Below are 17440 nucleotides of genomic sequence, written 5' to 3'. Positions count from 1 at the left end.
TCAGCACCACATAAAAATAAATAAACAAAGATTGTGCCCATGTATAACTAAAAACATTAAAAAAAAAAATGTGGTCTAGTGCGGTGGCGTGCACCTGTAACCCCAGTGGCAGTTCACGAGGCTGAGGCAGGAGGATCGTTGCAAGTTCAAAGCCAGCCTTACCAACTTAGCAAGTCCCTAAGCAATTTAATAAGACCCTGCCTCAAAATAAAAGGGACTGGAGATGTGGCTCAGTGACTGAGTGCCTCTGGGTTCAATCCCTGGTACCAAAAAGAAGGTATATAGGCCTCATCCACCCATTTTTTAACATATCCTCTCCCAAATGTGTGAACCCACTCATTCTCAAGGGTTTCTATATCCAATTATAAGAAAGATGATTATTTTCTTCTTCACGTAAAATGTAGCATATCATACATGCTATTCTGAATCTTTTTTGCTTAACTATGTATCTTAGAGATCTTTTTATAATGCTACCTAAAGGGCTTCTGTTTTTTAATATTGTCTTTATTTGTCATTTGTCTGGGCCATAATTGATGTAGCCTGGTTCCCCCTTAGTGAAGTTTGGTTAGTTTTGCACCTTTATAGTTAGTGGCTACCTAATGTGCTGTAGGCAGCAGGGTACCCTACTTTAATTCAGCCAGCTTTCCTTTTCATGGCTCTGAAACTTGTTTGCTGGTAGAGATAATATTACTGTAATAGCTTATCTTTTTTCCCCTTTACCAGAGTAACTTGGAGGACTTGTGTCCCCATGCATGGATCTCCTGTGCAACTTAGCCATTCCCTCTTCTCCATTGGTGAATATTTCACTCTGCTGGCATGAGCATTTTGCACATATATCTTTGCATTTTATTTCTTGGAGCTAAGGCATGACATAAGCAGGTGTGAGAGATGGAACTTCAAAATGGTACAGTGTGAATAATGCTGGCTTAAGGAGTTTGGGTCTTTGGGTCCCAGACTAGCATGGGTGTAATTTAGCAAGAATCACCCTACATTTGTGTCTTGGACAGATGGCTCTGTGGGTGGTGGATCTGTCAGTTCTGGGCAGTATGGTAAGTTCCTGTAACAAATAACCCACAGTGTTCATTTCCATGTCAGCAGAGGTGACTGGGACTTCTCATATTTATGTGGGAAGACACTGCAGAAACTGCACTACAGACTCAGGTCAGGATTCAATCTGGCCATTGTTGGCATGTCTGTCCTGAAGGGTTTCAGCTTGTGTGTATCTAAGAGATGAATGGACTCTAGGGATTCTGAAGGTAGTGAGGAAACTCCTCACCCTTATTCCTTGAAGGACAAGTCTCAAGAGTGAAAGAATACCACGTCTTGTATTTTTGTGTCAGAAACTGGACCCTGTACTAGGCTTCATTCTGTTATTTTGTACTGGGGATTCAACTCAGGGGCACTTAACCACTGAGCCACATCCCTAGCCCTATTTTGTATTTTATTTAGAGACAGGATCTCATTGAATGGCTTTAGTACCTCACTTTTGCTGAGGCTAGCTTTGAACTCTTGATCCTCCTATCTCAGCCTGCTTGAGCCACTGGGATTACAGGTGTGCACCACTGTGCCCTGCTGAAATACAGGGTTTTGTTTTGTTTTGTTTTGTTTTGTTTTGAAATATTTTTTAGATGCGATGGGCCTTTATTTTGTTCATTTATTTATATGTGGTGCTGAGAACCCAGTGCTCTACACATGCTGGGCAAGCGCTCTACCACTGAGCCACAACCCCAGATCCTGAAATATAGTTTTGACCAGGCCCCTCAACCTCCTCAAAACAAGTCAGCACTCTATTCTGCTATCATCATCGAGTCCATACTCCTGAGGTGACTTGGAGACCCCTTTATGCTGGGTGTAGGGGAGTTGGCTCCTCCCCATCTACCAACTCCCAGGTCTTGGGTAAGAACTGGTTTGAGTGGGATGTTCTCTGAGCTGTTTCTTGGTGGTGTCCAACTGTCCAAATGTGGAGTAAGGATGCACTGATGTCTGCAAAACTGGCTGTATTTCTATCCCTGTACTGATTTTCTTCCACTTTGGCTCCCAGTGCCTTAAACCAAGAGTTGGTAATTATTTTTGGCTTTCTCTTCTAGGACTTTGAATGTGGAAATGATGTGGAACTTTCATTTACCAAGAATGGGAAGTGGATGGGTATTGCCTTCCGAATCCAGAAAGAAGCCTTGGGGGGTCAGGCCCTCTACCCTCATGTTCTGGTAAAGAATTGTGCCGTGGAGTTCAACTTCGGGCAGAGGGCAGAGCCCTACTGTTCTGTCCTCCCGGGATTCACTTTCATCCAGCACCTTCCCCTTAGTGAGCGGATCCGGGGCACTGTTGGACCAAAGAGCAAGGCAGAGTGTGAGGTGAGTGGGCCTGAAGACTGAAGTGGTGTTGGGTCCTCTACAGCTTCCTTGCTGCCAAGGTAGAGAGGAGACACTCACTAGCCACGTATGGTGAAAAAAATGTAAACTCATCTCGTGGGCCACCTTGGGGCAAGCTTCTCGGGATTGGGTTCAGGGTTGAAAAGTTGCTCTGAGGGTGAGGTGACGGGTATTGGTGTAGCCTAGGCCAAGCAGGGGTGGGGCTGTGTCAGTCTTCCTGAATCTTAGAAAATTTCCAAAAGGAAGCAGTCACACTGCTCCTACAGTGAGGCCAGATTATAGGGAAAGGATGCTTTCCTCAGTAGAAAGGATTCCAGGCTTTCTAGTGAGTATATTCTGCCACTCAGTGTTTTTGGGAGAGGTTGAGCAATTCTACTCACACAGGACTGCCTAAGAACAAAAAAGACAAATGACCTTTGGCTCTAATAATTACATTGGTGACCTTTGTTCTTAAAACAATATTTTTCTCATACATGGTTTGTGTTTATTTTAGAAAATTAAGAAATATACAAAAAACTAAAATTTCACCATTGGAAAATAAGTTTGTTTTCAGAATATTGGAGTTCATCTTATTCTTTTTGATTGTGTGTGTGTTTAATTTTTTAGTTATGGTTGGACACAATACCTTTATTTATGTGGTGCTGAGGATCGAACCCAGGCCCTTGCACATGCTAGGCGTGTGCTCTACTGCTGAGCCACAACCCCAGCCCTATATGTGTGTTTTATACACACTCATAACTAAGATCATTTGTAGCGGTGCTGTGATTATAAGGGTTATAAGGGTTATAAGTTTAATAAGACCAGCCTCTGCATTTAACAAGGCCCTCAAAATAAAAAGGACTGGGGATGTAGCTTAGTAACAGTTAAGCATCCTCTGGGTTCAATCCCCAGTACCTGCCCTCCCCCCACACACACACACACACAAAGATTATGTGGTATAACCAGGTCAGTATCCTGCCCTTTTCACTTATCATTATTTTGTGTTTTGTGTACTTTATCCAACCACATGAAAACTTCTCTTTCTCTTTGAACTTTTTTTTTTTTTTTGACAGGATCTGGCTTATATTGCTCAGTCTGGCCTTGAACTCTGGGGCTCAAGTAGTCCTCCTGCCTCAGTCTCCCAATAGCTGATATTATAGGCATGCACCTCCACCTATGGCTTTAAACATCAGTTTAATAGTCAATAGTCTCCCTTACTAATCATTCTCTTTGTTGACCATTTAGGTTACATCTAGTGTTTGCAAAATTCTTTTAGTGTGTGTATACCAGTGATTGAATCCAGAGATATTTTACCACTGAGCCACACCCCAGCCCTTTTTACTTTTTAATTTGAGACAGGGTCTCACTAAGTTGCTTGGTCCTTGCTGAGTTGCTAAGGCTACTTTGAACTTGCAAGCCTCTTGCCTCATCCCCCTGAGCTGCTGGGATTACAAATGTACACCACCATACCTGTCTTAAATTCTAAAAATACTGAGTAAATAGTTCTGGTCCCATTCAGACTCCCAAGAAGGTTGTACCATTTCTCATACACCCTCCATGTGCCAGTCCCTCTTGATTGCCTTCCCTGTGTTTTCCCTGTCAAAGACTGCTTAATCCTTGAATAAAAAATGTAAATACTAATAGCATACTTACTCACCTTGTGCCAATCCCTATACTTGGACAAGTCTCATGTCATTGAATTCTAAAAGCAATATGGTGAGGTAGATATTATTTTTGCTTTCATTTTTCAGAGGCAACATGAGGTTCAGAGTCATTCTCTCACAATTACCAGCAAGCCAGGGTGGTGCCATGCCATACACTGTTGCTATTTCCCATCATACTTTCCCTCGCCTTTTCTTGTAGATTCTGATGATGGTGGGCCTGCCCGCCGCTGGCAAGACCACATGGGCCATCAAACACGCAGCCTCCAACCCTTCCAAGAAGTACAACATCCTGGGTACCAATGCCATTATGGATAAGATGCGGGTAAGGACAACCCTTGGCCTCTCCCTACATGCCTCTCACCTACTAGGTGCTACCACGCACCTAGGACCACTTAACCCTTACCACATCCTGCCCACAGGTAATGGGCCTGCGCCGGCAGAGGAATTATGCTGGCCGCTGGGACGTCTTGATCCAGCAGGCTACCCAGTGCCTCAACCGTCTCATCCAGATTGCTGCTCGCAAGAAACGCAACTATATTCTAGATCAGGTACTTACTGGTGACCAGCATGTCCTCAGGACAGGGGAGAGGACTAATAGGTTACCTGGGAATTCCCCTCTGGTCCATTTCTCTTTTCCCCATAATGTTCTTCATCAGCAATGCTATTCTAAGGGTCAACCATACATGAGATTGTAGTTAACAGACTTCACGTAACTCTGAGCCCAAACATCTGGTGGGGTTTGGAGCCATGATTAGGCTACTAGCTCAGGATCAGTAGCAGCCTCAAAGAACATTATCAGGTAAGAGCCACTTAGCAAAATGGAAGAGGCATAGGTTTCTGAGCCTAACAGACTGATGCTTGAATCCCGCCTCTGCTACTTTGTAGTTGGTGCCCTTGTGGGCAGCTGACTTTCCTCTGTATCTGAGTCCCCTTGTCTATAAACTGGGGATCATAATGATCCTCACAGACCTACATAGGACCTACTAGGTGCTACCACGCAGTTACCCAGCAACTGTGATGATTGTTATTTACTGTACAGGTGAGGCACAGCCCAGGTTAATTAGCAAGTCTTTATGACTAGGAGATACAGATTTAAGACATATTAAGAGCTGGGTTCTTAACATCAGGTGAACCTTTGAAACCAAATGTAGAATATTGTATACAGGTACAGATGTGTTCTTTCAAAAACAACGCAGTTTTGAGTTAGGACAGAAATGTTGACCAAGGTTTTCAACATTACTCAAAAGGATGAGTGACCCAAAATGGTTAAGGATCCTTGTCTCAGAGTAATGAGTTCCACATGTTTGTTGCCTGTGGAGTGTCATACCTAACATTTGTCCCAAAGACTTCCTCAAGTAGCAAAGGGTGTTTCCTTATTTTCTGTATTTGTGGTTATATGAACAAGCCTTACATTTGTGCTATCTTAAGAACCTGTGAGTGAGCAAACATGTAAACATTTTAGCCTTACTAAAATGCCTTCTGTACATGTAGCTCTGGGTACTTGGTTACCCTGAGTTCGAAGGGATCCTGATGAAGGTGGAGCTGATGACGGGATGGTGGTTGACTTGTCAGGAAAGAATTCCAGGGACCATGTTGCTTTCTCATGGGGTGAGGATCCAAAAGCCATCCATGGTTATTGCTCCAGCTTGACCCCATCAACAAGGCACCCAACCAACCTTCTCTTACCTTTGGAGATTTGTTTATTTTTTAATCCCTTGGCCTCACTTTTCCCCCTTCTCTTCATCAGGGTGTTTTGAAATTTTAGTTTGATTTGGCCCCAGTTAGACTCATTTTTCTGAAACACCTAGATGTGCTATGTTTTTAACACCCTGAGGGTACCTCTTTTGGATAACCTAGGAGGAATTTCTTGCCTGTTTTTTTCTTGATTTGCGGGTTAGATCAACTGTGAAAGTCATGAATTATGTGGTCCAGTATAGAAGGATTATAGTCAGGGGATCATCTGTTCAGAGGGCCTACGTGGGTCTCTCTGGAGATCAGATCCCCTGCATCTCAGTTAGGCACAAAAGACCTGAACACTGTAAAGGCTCACTGTCAGCCTTCTTAGCTGGTGGTGGCTTGTTCAGGGACATGTCAAAGGCTGCTAGAATCCTGGTGGGGGGACATGCAAGTCCAACCAACAGTGAGGCAAAGAACCTAACCTCTGAAAGTGAGGAGGCGGGTTCTCTGGTTGGCCCCAGGTCTTTTGGTTAACCCCAGAATGGACTTAGGTCCTGAAGTTTTAGGTTACTCAGCCCTGGGGAGGCAGTCTGAAGGCAGTGTTTGACCTGTTTGGGCCTAAACCCCAGAAGTTGATTCTTTCTTATAAGAAAGAATGGGTATATGTGTATATATAGAAGGTTCAGAACAGACAGCTGGCCAGATTCTCGTACTTCTCATCCCACCAGTGTTGGCGGTGAGGGATAAGTTAATAATGCATAGCTGTCTTCTGGGCTAGGTGGATCTTCCAAAGGTAAGGCCAGTACTATTAGGAAAGTCCCTGAATCTCAGCCTAGGATCTTCTATTCCTAGGTTGTCAGTTCTACTACATTTGGCTCTTCCAGGCCTCCTGTTTCAAGGTTGACCTCGGAAATGCTCATCCTTATTAGGAAAAAAGAACTTACCTTCATAAGCTAGGCAGGGTTGTGTAGCCAGATTCTACTTTTGTCTAGCCAGAACCCCAGACCTTATCCTAGGATTTATCTCATGAGACACAAGCTCTCAAGTGTGTTGGAGCTTCATTCTGCATCACAGCCTATTCAGATCAGGTGAGCATCAGAGGGAAATACTGAGAACATCAGAAGGAATAACAAGAAAGAAAGTGAACCAGCGGGGATCTCATAAAGGGAAGGGCCTGCCTAAAATCAGGCTTTTGGTATACTGGTCAGCTCTGCTGACTTTGCAGATAGCCAGTCCCATAATGTTTGGGGCTGTGGTGGAAATTGGGGAAAAGTGTCAGGAAGTGTGAGGTATCTGGGCCAGGATATGGACAATGATAAAAATAGTTGAGATTTTGTCCAGGACAGTCTGGAGCCACGGTCACATTTTCTTCAGGGATGGATATGACTAAATTTGTCTAGGTAGTAAAAAACTACAGAAAGAGGAAGGAAAAACAAGGATTGGAAGGCCACATTGCTTCAGGTGACAGTGTTGCAGTTGGGAAGCCCCTGGAGTGAGGTTTCTGCCCTATCTCTAGGTTATCAGAGGACCTTAAAAATGAAAACAGAACAGAAGCTCTGTGTGAGACAACACAGTTGCCCTCCTGAAGGCTGCGGGTTAAAAGGCCCAGCTGGGCATTGGTCAGAGTCAGGGCTGGGGGCAGTGACTTTGCCAACCTGGTCTCACCCTCACAGTGTACATTTCTAATCCTGTTTGTGTCCCTGTTGGCAGGTGCCACACTTTCTCCTGAAACAAACCCAGGGCAAGGGCCACCTGAGAGCTTGTGTCCGATGGGGTACATCCTAGGGTAGATGTTGGGGTCCTGGCCAAAGAGAATTAGAATCTTTGTTACCCAGATTAGATTTTCAAAGTAAACCGCCTCTTGTTGGCATGCGTTGGAGAAGGGGAAGTTTCTTCCCTCCACCCCCACGGTCCCCAGAGCCTCAAGCCTGTTCCATTCCTGATGCTCTGGCCAGTTCTCTTCCTACATGTGGAGTTCTTTCCACTGGGGTTCATCACCTCAACCTAGAGCAAACTTTTTCCTCACCAGCTTTAAATTTGTTCTTAAGGGATCCAGCCAGGTGTCTCCTGCTGCCAGCCTAACACTGTTAAGACAGGTAAACACATAGTAGGCCTTTTAGAGAACTCAGGATGTCAGCAAAAGTTATTGCCTGTGCCTGCTGTTTCCTCCCTCATTTCCTCAGATTTTCACACACCAGAACTCACCATGCAGCTTCTCTGAGAAACCTGACCTTTGTCCTGCCCACATCAGGTTTTGGGGGTTGTCAGGAACCAGGGAACATAGTCCAGCTCCTCTCTTAGGGTCAGCATCTTCAAGCTGGGATTGGGAGGAGTAGGAGCTATGCAGAAAAGCCATGTGGCTGGAAAAGCTGACCTTGCTGTTGTGACTATCTCCTAGCAACAGCCGCCAGGGGCCCTAGTGACCAACAGTAGTACTGGGCTGGCCCAGGGCTCTGACCTCACCATGTTTGCTGTGGTAACAGCCACTAGCAGCTAACTCCCTTTCCTCCAGGAAAGCCAAGCACTTACATTTCTGCTGGCACAGTTTAGATGTTGTTCTTCCCTTCTTACTCCTTACCCAAGCCAAGGAGTAAGCAGGGGAGGTGCACTCTTAAAGCCCTCCCTGAGAGGGCGTGTCAGCTCCAAGCATCTGAGGATCTGTTCTCAGATTCAAGCCTCATCTTGAGACAAAGGCCAGCTGTTTATGAGTCCATACTGCACACCCCTATTCCTCCTGTTCTGTGAAGCTGCAGGGGCTACCCTGTCAGTAGCATTGCTTCTTTGTCTCCTCATTGGGACATTGACAGGACAGTTCTGCCACATAGGAAAACTCCAGTGCCCTTAGAGTGCAGAGGATTCAGATTAGGATAATTGGTACTTATAGAATAAGAGAACAGATTATCAGAAAATAGCCTGGAGTCATGTTCATTCTGGTACCTACACATGACTTTTGTGTCAGGAGAAAACTTTTAATTACTTAGCTTAAGGAAGCCAAATTCTGTCTTCATATGAGCAGAATGCCACATTCTGCGGCACTCTTAGGAATGGAGTCAAAAAAAAAAAAGAGAGTGAGGAGTACGGACTTAATTTTTCTCCTATAGCCTGTGCCAACTATTAGTGGCCCCTGGCCCCTCCAGAACCAGTGCTAAAGGCCGCATAGGTGTGCTGTTACTACCCTCCTTCAGAACATAAGGGTACTTTCCCTAGGAAGTGAAAGAGAACATTTTTCCCTACTTTATGTCAGGCCCAGGGGAAATGGCTGGTAAAAGAACAGATGTACCTTTGGTGCTTGGAACTCCCCCAGGTCTGTGCTCACATCCCTGGCCTCTGTTCCTTCTATCTTGGAAGAGGGTCCCTTGCACCTCGTCTTTTCCTTAATTTTCCCTGGTACTTTCCACTGAGAAACCTCTCTTAGGACAATGTCAATCCTGTTCACCATATTTTCAGATCCTCCTTGTGTGTTGACTTATTTCCCTGCCACATGCCAGAGGTTTTTACATCTGCAAATTTTCACCAGAGTCAGAAGAAAGATGATACAACCCCTAACTTTCAGATGAAGAAACTTGAGGCTCAGACTAATTCAGGGACTTGTCCACATATTCAAAACTACTAAAGGACACAACTGGGATTTCGGCCTTAGGCTTCCGCAAAGCCACTGTTCTTTCCACCCTGCCTCATACATAGTCCCTGCTTTTCCATTTGGGAGAGCATTGCAGTTTAACCTTTCCCTTTAGTCCAAGCTGCTTCCAGTTACCACTGCAGTGTAACTATCCAGAGTATCCCACCCAGTGATGACCATACCAACAGGGCTCAGGTTTGTCCAGGACTGGCTTCGAGCCAGGATCTGGGCTGGGACAAGATTCTTTATTCACATGAACTGGTTCAGTCTTCACAGCAACCAGAAAACAGACATACTATTTTCTCCTTTCAAGTCTTGAGACTCAATAAATATACAGTAAGTTGATTTTACACAAAAGCAGGCTGAGGCTCTGAGTGGCTTGCCCAGGGTCACGAGGTGTGATGAGCCCAAGTCACATTAGAGCCAAGGTCTGCCAAATCGTCCCACAATGCACCTACTTCTTATTGAGGCGTCTCCTACCCTGAGATACCTTATACTTTGTCAATTGTTTAGTGGTCACTCCCCCAGTTAGTCCTCACCAGCCCTGGGAAGGAGGCTACTCAGCCTGTTCTACAGAGGAAGCAGCTATAGAGACTGACCATAGTGAGTGGCCACACCAGGACTTCTGCTGGTGCTCTTTCTTCCCTGCTGAGCCGTGTTCTGAGAATACAGTATTTTCTTATTGATTTCTGCAGACCTCTTTACAGATTGTTCTTTCTTCTGCAGCTTCTCCCTGCAAAGCCACTGAAGGCTGTTGTTTCGCTAACAACTAATCACTTCACTTCTGTTGAGTTCCTGAGTTTAGAGAGGGAAGATATCACATAGGTGCTGGGTCCTACCTCTAGAGATGAAGTCTCAGGAAATCTAAAGTGAGGTTTTGGCTGCGTGCTTTTTCAGTAGTGTCCACAAGATACAAATGCAAAGGCAGAGTCCACAGAGCCTCTGCAGTCCTGAAGATCTGGTGTGTGGTAGGTATTGGGTTGGTGGAAGCTGCTGTTGCTGTTTGGTTATGTGCAGGTGTTCTGGAGCACTGCTCCATGGCCACACCTGCCTGCTTTGGAGGTAGAAGAAAAGACATAGAAGTAGCAGACTGCACTTGGAGAAGCATGAGTTATTGTCAAGCTCCCTGGTTAGAAGCTTGTGGGTAAGACTGATATTTCAGAGAAAGAGCAAAGGATAGAACCACAGCACAGTGTTGAGGGAAACAGTCCACATAACTGTTAAAAGGGGTTGGTTAATTATGGGCTATCTGTACTATAGATTCTGTATGATTGTTTTAAAAAAAGAAAAAGAAAAAACACCATAAAGAAGAATTTGAGAAACAGTGCATGAAAAGAGCTTCCGAAGTATATAGTACAATTCCATTCATGTTAAGGATTACACAAGTGTTGGTAGAATTGTACAGAAAAAATTCAGTACAAGTTATCTCTGGAAGTAGTGCTGGCAATAGGCAGATGGAAAGCTTTTTTTACTCCTAACTCTGTACCTTGTTGACTTTGTACCATTAGCATGTATTACGTATGGAGAAAGAAGTTGTAAAATGCAATCCCAAGGGGGAAAAAACAGGATTAGCCAGGCACAGTGGCACATCTGTAATCCCAGCAGCTCAGGAGGCTGATCCAGGAGGATCACAAGTTCAAAGCCAGCCTCAGCAACTTAGAGAGCTCCTAAGCAACTCAATGAGACGCTGTCTCTAAATAAAATATTAGAGCTGGGGGTGTGGCTCAGTGGTTGAGTGCTCCTGAATTCAATCCCCAGTAACCCCCGCCCCCACTCCCCCAAAACAAGAAAGTTAAAAACAAAACCCAGGGCTGGGGTTGTGGCTCAGTGGTAGAGCACTTGCCTAGTATGTGTGGGGCACTGGGTTCAATCCTCAGCACCACATAAAATAAAGGTATAAAACAAGGTAAAAAAAATAATAATATTAACCCACCCATTGGAATCCCTTGCCCTCTGCCTGTTAGCTGCTACTTTCTATCCCTCTTTTTAAATCAGTACATTTGCCAAGGCAGACATAAGAACCATAAAAGTGAAGCAGGGCAGTTTCCTGAGTCTCTGCTTAGGAGGAGCACTAATAGGCTTTTCTTTCCCCTGGCCTACATAATACCCCTCAGAGGAAAAACAACTCTTAATGCACCATCTCTTGCCTTTTCTGTTACCTACCCTAGACAAATGTTTATGGGTCAGCCCAGAGACGAAAAATGAGACCATTTGAAGGCTTCCAACGCAAAGCTATTGTAATTTGTCCCACTGACGAGGACCTGAAAGACCGAACAATAAAGCGCACCGATGAGGAAGGGAAGGATGTCCCTGATCATGCGGTCTTAGAAATGAAAGGTAGGAAATAAGTGACGCCCAGAGGGCCAACTCAGCAGGGTCCTTAAGAGAAAGAGCTCTTTACTCAGTGTGTCCTTCCCTGCTCCCTAATTATTCCTTTTGTGATCTTCCGCTTTGTCCCTTCCTGGTCCCCCACAGCTGTGAATGGTGAAACTCCACATTTCACTCTGGCAGGGTTTTCAGACTAGATGGAATTGGACAGCATGAGGGAAAGAGTATGTGGGACCTCAAACTGGAAGGCCTGCTCTGGCACCCGCTGGCTGGGCTGACTGGGCAAGCCTCGGTTTGCCCCTCTGTAAAAATAAGGATGTGGATCCACTTGCCTAACCCACTCCCTGGGGCAAGGCTGGAGAGAGCTAAACACTGCACTCAGGTGGGGCTTAGCCACCTCTTCAGGAAAGGGTCTTTTCATTCCCTGACAGCGTTAGAGTCAGCCTCTCTCTCTTAACTTCTCTCTCATTCACTCTCCCAGTTTCCTCCACCAGTGTTCTGGAGGTGGAGGAGACCAGACCTCAGAAGATACTGACCATTTTGTTTCCTTCCTCCTAGCCAACTTCACATTACCTGATGTCGGGGACTTCCTGGATGAAGTTCTGTTCATTGAGCTGCAGCGGGAAGAAGCAGACAAGCTGGTGAGGCAGTACAACGAGGAAGGCCGCAAGGCTGGGCCACCCCCTGAAAAGCGCTTTGACAACCGAGGTGGTGGTGGCTTCCGGGGCCGCGGAGGTGGCGGCGGTTTCCAGCGCTATGACAACAGAGGCCCCCCTGGAGGCAACCGAGGAGGCTTCCAGAACCGAGGGGGAGGCAGTGGTGGTGGAGGCAACTACCGAGGAGGTGAGACATCTCAAACACACAGTTCTCCTTACCTTTTGTTTCCACATTGGGGTTGGGCTTTGACTGCTATTCAGTCAGCACTAAAGCTTACTGAACTCCAGCTATGGAAAAACTAGGAAGAGTCAGATTGTGGGACCTCAAGAAGCTCTCCCACTATTTTACTCCCCTGGCCTTGCTTTTTTGCCCTTTTATATGACATGGTGTCATCTATTTCTGTGGCTCTTCCCCCATCTGACCATGATCTCCTTGGAATCCTGGAACCTATTGAAAACCTGGCATGCTGCAAATATTAGGACTGTTTTGGGGGTTTAAAACAAATGGAAAAGAAGACTCATTAGAAAGTTAATTTGCCTAGCATCACCCAGCTTAAACCAGAACTGGCATTCAATGATCCAGAGTCCAAGTTTTTAGTGAGTGCTGCTTTCTATAAAAAGTCTTTATTCATAATTTAACAAATATGTTCTAGCTCTCCTCTGTCTCAGGCTTGTGCTGAATAGTTCTGGGGACATAGCTATGGCCCAAATAATTTAATGAGAAAGCCCAAGGATATTGTGACCTGAGATGACCCTGAACCAACCTGCAAGAAGACACCAGGGCTCAGGAAAGATCTCCTGAGGAGTTAATGTCACAGCTGAGGTCCACAGGCCCAATAGGAGTTGGCCAGGAGGAGTGTGAGAGAGTTCTAGGCCCAAGACAACAGCAAAAAGACCTTCAGACCAAGCCTGAAGAGGACTTGATCTGACTTGTTCATGGCTGCCATTGGTGCATTCTTCCTGAACATCTCTTTCCAGTTTGTTTGTGTGTTGAAATGCAGAACACAATAACACACAGCCAGGATAGCCCTGATTTCTGTCTCCCTAGGCTCACAGGCCAGGAGAGGAGACAAACCTGCCAGCAGACAATGATGACCTGTTGTTATCAGAGCGGGGAGCATGCCAGGGCTCTGGAGACGCCAGGGGGTTTGCTTATTCATTCACTTTAACTGAACAGCCTCTGGGCCTGATTGACCATGCCGGGAGCCATAGCAGTCACCAAGGCAGGCCAGGTCCTGGAGGCTGTGCATTGAGAGTGATAGGGCCTCCCTCTCCTGCTGATTTCTCCAATACAGGTTTCAACCGCAGTGGAGGTGGTGGCTACAACCAGAACCGCTGGGGTAACAACAACCGGGATAACAACAACTCCAACAACCGAGGCAGCTATAACCGGGCTCCCCAGCAGCAGCCACCACCACAGCAGCCACCACCACCACAACCACCACCCCAGCAGCCGCCGCCACCACCCAGCTATAGCCCTGCTCGTAACCCACCAGGTGCTGGCAGCTACAACAAGAACAGCAGCATACCTGGCTCAAGCGCTAATACCAGCACCCCTACGGTCAGCAGCTATAGCCCCCCACAGGTGAGGGAACACAGATTTGTTCACACGTGTGCTTTTAACATAGGAGAGTCCATGGGTCTGAGGGAGTCGCCAACACATGCTTGAGCCACAGCCTCCACTCTTCCCTGCAACCTGTCCTCCTTTCTTCCTGGCAGTGCTCTTCACCGAGCTGACCCTGGACATTGCCAAGTCTCCCCAAAACCAGGGAGTAAATAAGCCCTGCTCAGAACTTCCCCCTCCTTCTATCATCCTCAGGAATGAGCTAGAAGCGCTGGTCCCTCCAGCACATGTTTATGTCTCTTGGCTGTTGCTAGCCTCACCCGATCCCCAAGAAAGTCCTCAGTTAGAGTCATGCTTTGTTCAGGCTGAAAAGAGATGATCTCTTGTCATAGGGTTTGGAGACCAGTGCCCCACAGTTGGTTTGGAACTTTGTGCTGAGAGCACCAGCCCTATGCAGCTTCTGGGCTCTATTCCAGTTCTTGGAAAGTCATTGCTCAGTCACCTATGGTGCACATAGGTTCCTGCTGACTAGGGCAGTCTGTTTATTGCACAGCCATTTCCTGAGCACCTTCCTTATGCCAGTTCTGGGAGCAGCTGCCAGGAAACAGATGAGTGTTTCCCAGTTCCAGTCTAGTTAGAACATTTCCTAGGATAGGAGTTGGTCAGGCATAAGTTCAAACCCCAGCCCCATAATGACCTGGTTTTATGTCCCTGGACAATTGGCTTCATCTGCCTGAGCCTTATTTTCCCATAAAGGAGTATAGGTATTAGTAGAACTCATTTCCAAGGTTTGTTGTAAGAGAGAGGGTACCGTAGCTTAGTGGTTGAGGCTCTGGGACTAGGTAAACCTGGAGTCAGTCCTTCAGCTATTTAACCTTGGATCAGTGATTTTACCTTCTTGAGCCTTGGCTTCCATTTCACATCAGAGTTGACTTGAAGATTAAAGGAATTAATGGTGTAGCTTATACATGAGAAACAGTAATTGTCACTACTGTTTTTCTCAGATCTTTGAATAACAACTACCATTTATCACATGACCAACATGTTGAATACATTCAGCAAGACAATCTGAAGGAGTAGTTCTGTTGTGATTCTCATTTTACACAAAACAAAACTGGGATTTCAAGAAATGCCGTGTGCCTTACTCACCCAGGATCTCAAAGCTGGAATTAAGAGTCCCAAATACAGCCCTAGGACTGGCGCTTCATCCTAACCTGTCCTACCATGTCAGAGCTTATTCACCTTCTCAGTCCTAAATAGCCTCCACCAGGGAAGTGCCTTTGTGGGCCTCACTGCTTACAAAAGCCCTTTGTCAATCCCAGCTGTGAACTGGCTGCTTCATAGAATTCGGTCTTTTTCTCTTATTTTCCAGCCGAGTTACAGCCAGCCACCCTACAACCAGGGAGGTTATAGCCAGGGCTATACAGCCCCACCACCTCCACCTCCGCCACCACCTGCCTACAACTATGGAAGCTACGGTGGCTACAACCCGGCCCCCTATACTCCGCCACCACCGCCCACCGCACAGACCTACCCTCAGCCCAGCTATAACCAGTATCAGCAGGTAGGTACCAGTCAGGCTCCAATGGGATGGAGAGGGTTCCATGGGCCCCTCCTGGGGATGTTTTTCAAGATTATAGCCCCTGCTTATCCCTGAAATTAACTGGCAGTCATGTGGTTCAGCCAGTCTATTTGGTGAACATGTCTGCACTGGTTTCTAAATAAATGGTGTCCTACTCTGTCCATGGTGCAGCAAACAAAAGGGAAGGGCTGGCAGAGCAGGGCTTCCAAATCTTGCTTCAGCACCATGGCTAGGGGGCTCCAAGTCCTGCCTCAAGTTGGTGCTTAGGCCATCATACCTGTTTTTTTTAAATATGATATTTAGCTACATTTGAAAAGACACTGGGTTGACAAGCCAGGAGACCTGGGCTTCGGTTCTTAAATTTCCACCCATGTGGCATCAGGTCAGCTGTTTGTCTTCCCAAGGTGCCTTGATTCTGTCAGGGGTCCCACGTGTTGCTGGCTATCACTGACCTAGGCAAGGGTTGGCCAGGGGAGGAGCAAAATGTAGAGTGGATGAAGGACAAATTGGTGATCTTGGTCTCTCTCTCCAGTATGCCCAGCAGTGGAACCAGTACTATCAGAACCAGGGCCAGTGGCCGCCATACTATGGGAACTACGACTACGGGAGCTACTCCGGCAGCACACAGGGTGGCACAAGCACACAGTAGCCAGTGTGTCTGGAGGCTCCCGGGGCCACTGCCGGCTTCCTGCACCAGCGCCTGCCTCGGCCCCTTCTCTGGCCCCTCCTCTACCCCCACCGGGTCCTGTGGTGCTGGGGATGGGGTCATCCCAGAGCTGCCTCCCTCCAGCCCACTGCCTCTCCTTTGGGGGAGGGGTCTTCTCCCCCACAGGCAAGGCATTTTTCTCTGGATTCAAACAGGCAACAGTGACCTTTTATTTTGTTTGTCCCCTCCATCTCCCACCTCTTCCTTTTCCTCCTTGCCCCTTTTTGACTGAAAATCCCTCTTTCCCTTGGTCATCAGTGAGGCCACAGTGACTAAGGGGAAGACCCCTTCCTGTTTGTTCCTCCCAGCCCTGCTCCAGCCCCTCAGCTTCCCAGACCCTCATGCAGTTGGTTGTAAATTCTTCCAGGAGCTGTTTTACTGTCTACTTTTCAGGATTAAAAAAAAAAAAAAAAAAATCAAAAACTTAAAAAAAAAAAAAGTTTAAAAAGCAAATGTGGAGGGAGGAAGCAGCAACATATTTTTTTGGTAATTATGCTTTTTTTTTAATTTTTAGAATTTGTCTGTTTTTACTGTGGGTCGGCCGTTGATACTTCATCAAAATAACCATTTCTTTGCTGAGTTCAGGTGACCGAGGAAGAGCCACACCCTCGAAACAAAACAAAACACACAAACAAAAAAAAACCACAGAATCATCTTTAACCTAACTTTTTATATGATGTCTCAGTTCCCCGTAACTTTGCACACAAGCTTCTGTGTTCAGTTGAATTGTAACTGCTTTTTGTATTTGGAGAGAGTGTGACTATTGAACTTGAAACCTTTTATTCTGGGCGTCTTGGTAGTTTCTGGTGGGATTAAGCGGGTGAGAGGGTGAAGGGAAGTGGGGGGTTCTTTCCCTTCAGAATATGAAGTTTCCCCCACAGCCTCCTCTCCAATGCCCTCCCAGGTGCCAGACCTCAAGTTTTTCCTACAGTGATATACTTTGATTATTCTTACTTCCCCTTTACCCATGTTTTAACAGGATTTTAACAAACTGCACTTATTAAGAAATGTGTTTGCCCTGTTTTGTTTTGTTTTGTTTGTTTTGTTTTCCTTCAATAAATGACATGGCACCTCCTAGCAGGAAGGAAGCAGGATCAAAACCCTGAAGTGTTACTGCAGTTGACCTTTAATTGGGGTGGGGAGGCTTTTTCAAGGGGAAATTATTTACTTATCCATTAAACATTGAGGGATTCCTCTGCCTGGCCTGGATTTTGGTGCTAAGTATATCCCTTTATTCCAAGATTTCAGTAGCTCTTTTAAAAGTGGTTCTCAAAACTTCTCATAATCCCAAAT

General features: G+C 46.1%; 1 protein-coding gene across 6 annotated transcripts in view; it reads left to right on the top strand.

The window, feature by feature from the left end:
* Hnrnpul1 (heterogeneous nuclear ribonucleoprotein U like 1) overlaps nucleotides 1-17254 on the top strand; it is a 34713-nt gene extending 17459 nt beyond the window's left edge. For all 6 annotated transcript variants that reach the window (XM_058583011.1, XM_058583012.1, XM_046455665.2 and 3 more), the window contains exons 8-15: nucleotides 2088-2354; nucleotides 4215-4337; nucleotides 4435-4563; nucleotides 11480-11648; nucleotides 12198-12482; nucleotides 13591-13880; nucleotides 15232-15423; nucleotides 15974-17254. In XM_058583011.1, coding sequence (XP_058438994.1) covers nucleotides 2088-2354; nucleotides 4215-4337; nucleotides 4435-4563; nucleotides 11480-11648; nucleotides 12198-12482; nucleotides 13591-13880; nucleotides 15232-15423; nucleotides 15974-16090 — 1572 coding nt within the window. In that variant the 3' untranslated portion in view covers nucleotides 16091-17254. The remainder of the gene's footprint in view (nucleotides 1-2087; nucleotides 2355-4214; nucleotides 4338-4434; nucleotides 4564-11479; nucleotides 11649-12197; nucleotides 12483-13590; nucleotides 13881-15231; nucleotides 15424-15973) is intronic.
* Nucleotides 17255-17440: the final 186 nt, after the last annotated feature.

Source organism: Marmota monax, unplaced genomic scaffold (genome assembly GCF_021218885.2).
Source record: "Marmota monax isolate L192 unplaced genomic scaffold, Marmota_monax_Labrador192_F-V1.1 WCK01_AAM20220418_F8-fsc00149, whole genome shotgun sequence".
NCBI lineage: Eukaryota > Metazoa > Chordata > Mammalia > Rodentia > Sciuridae > Marmota > Marmota monax.
This window is presented reverse-complemented; position numbering and strand designations above follow the sequence as displayed.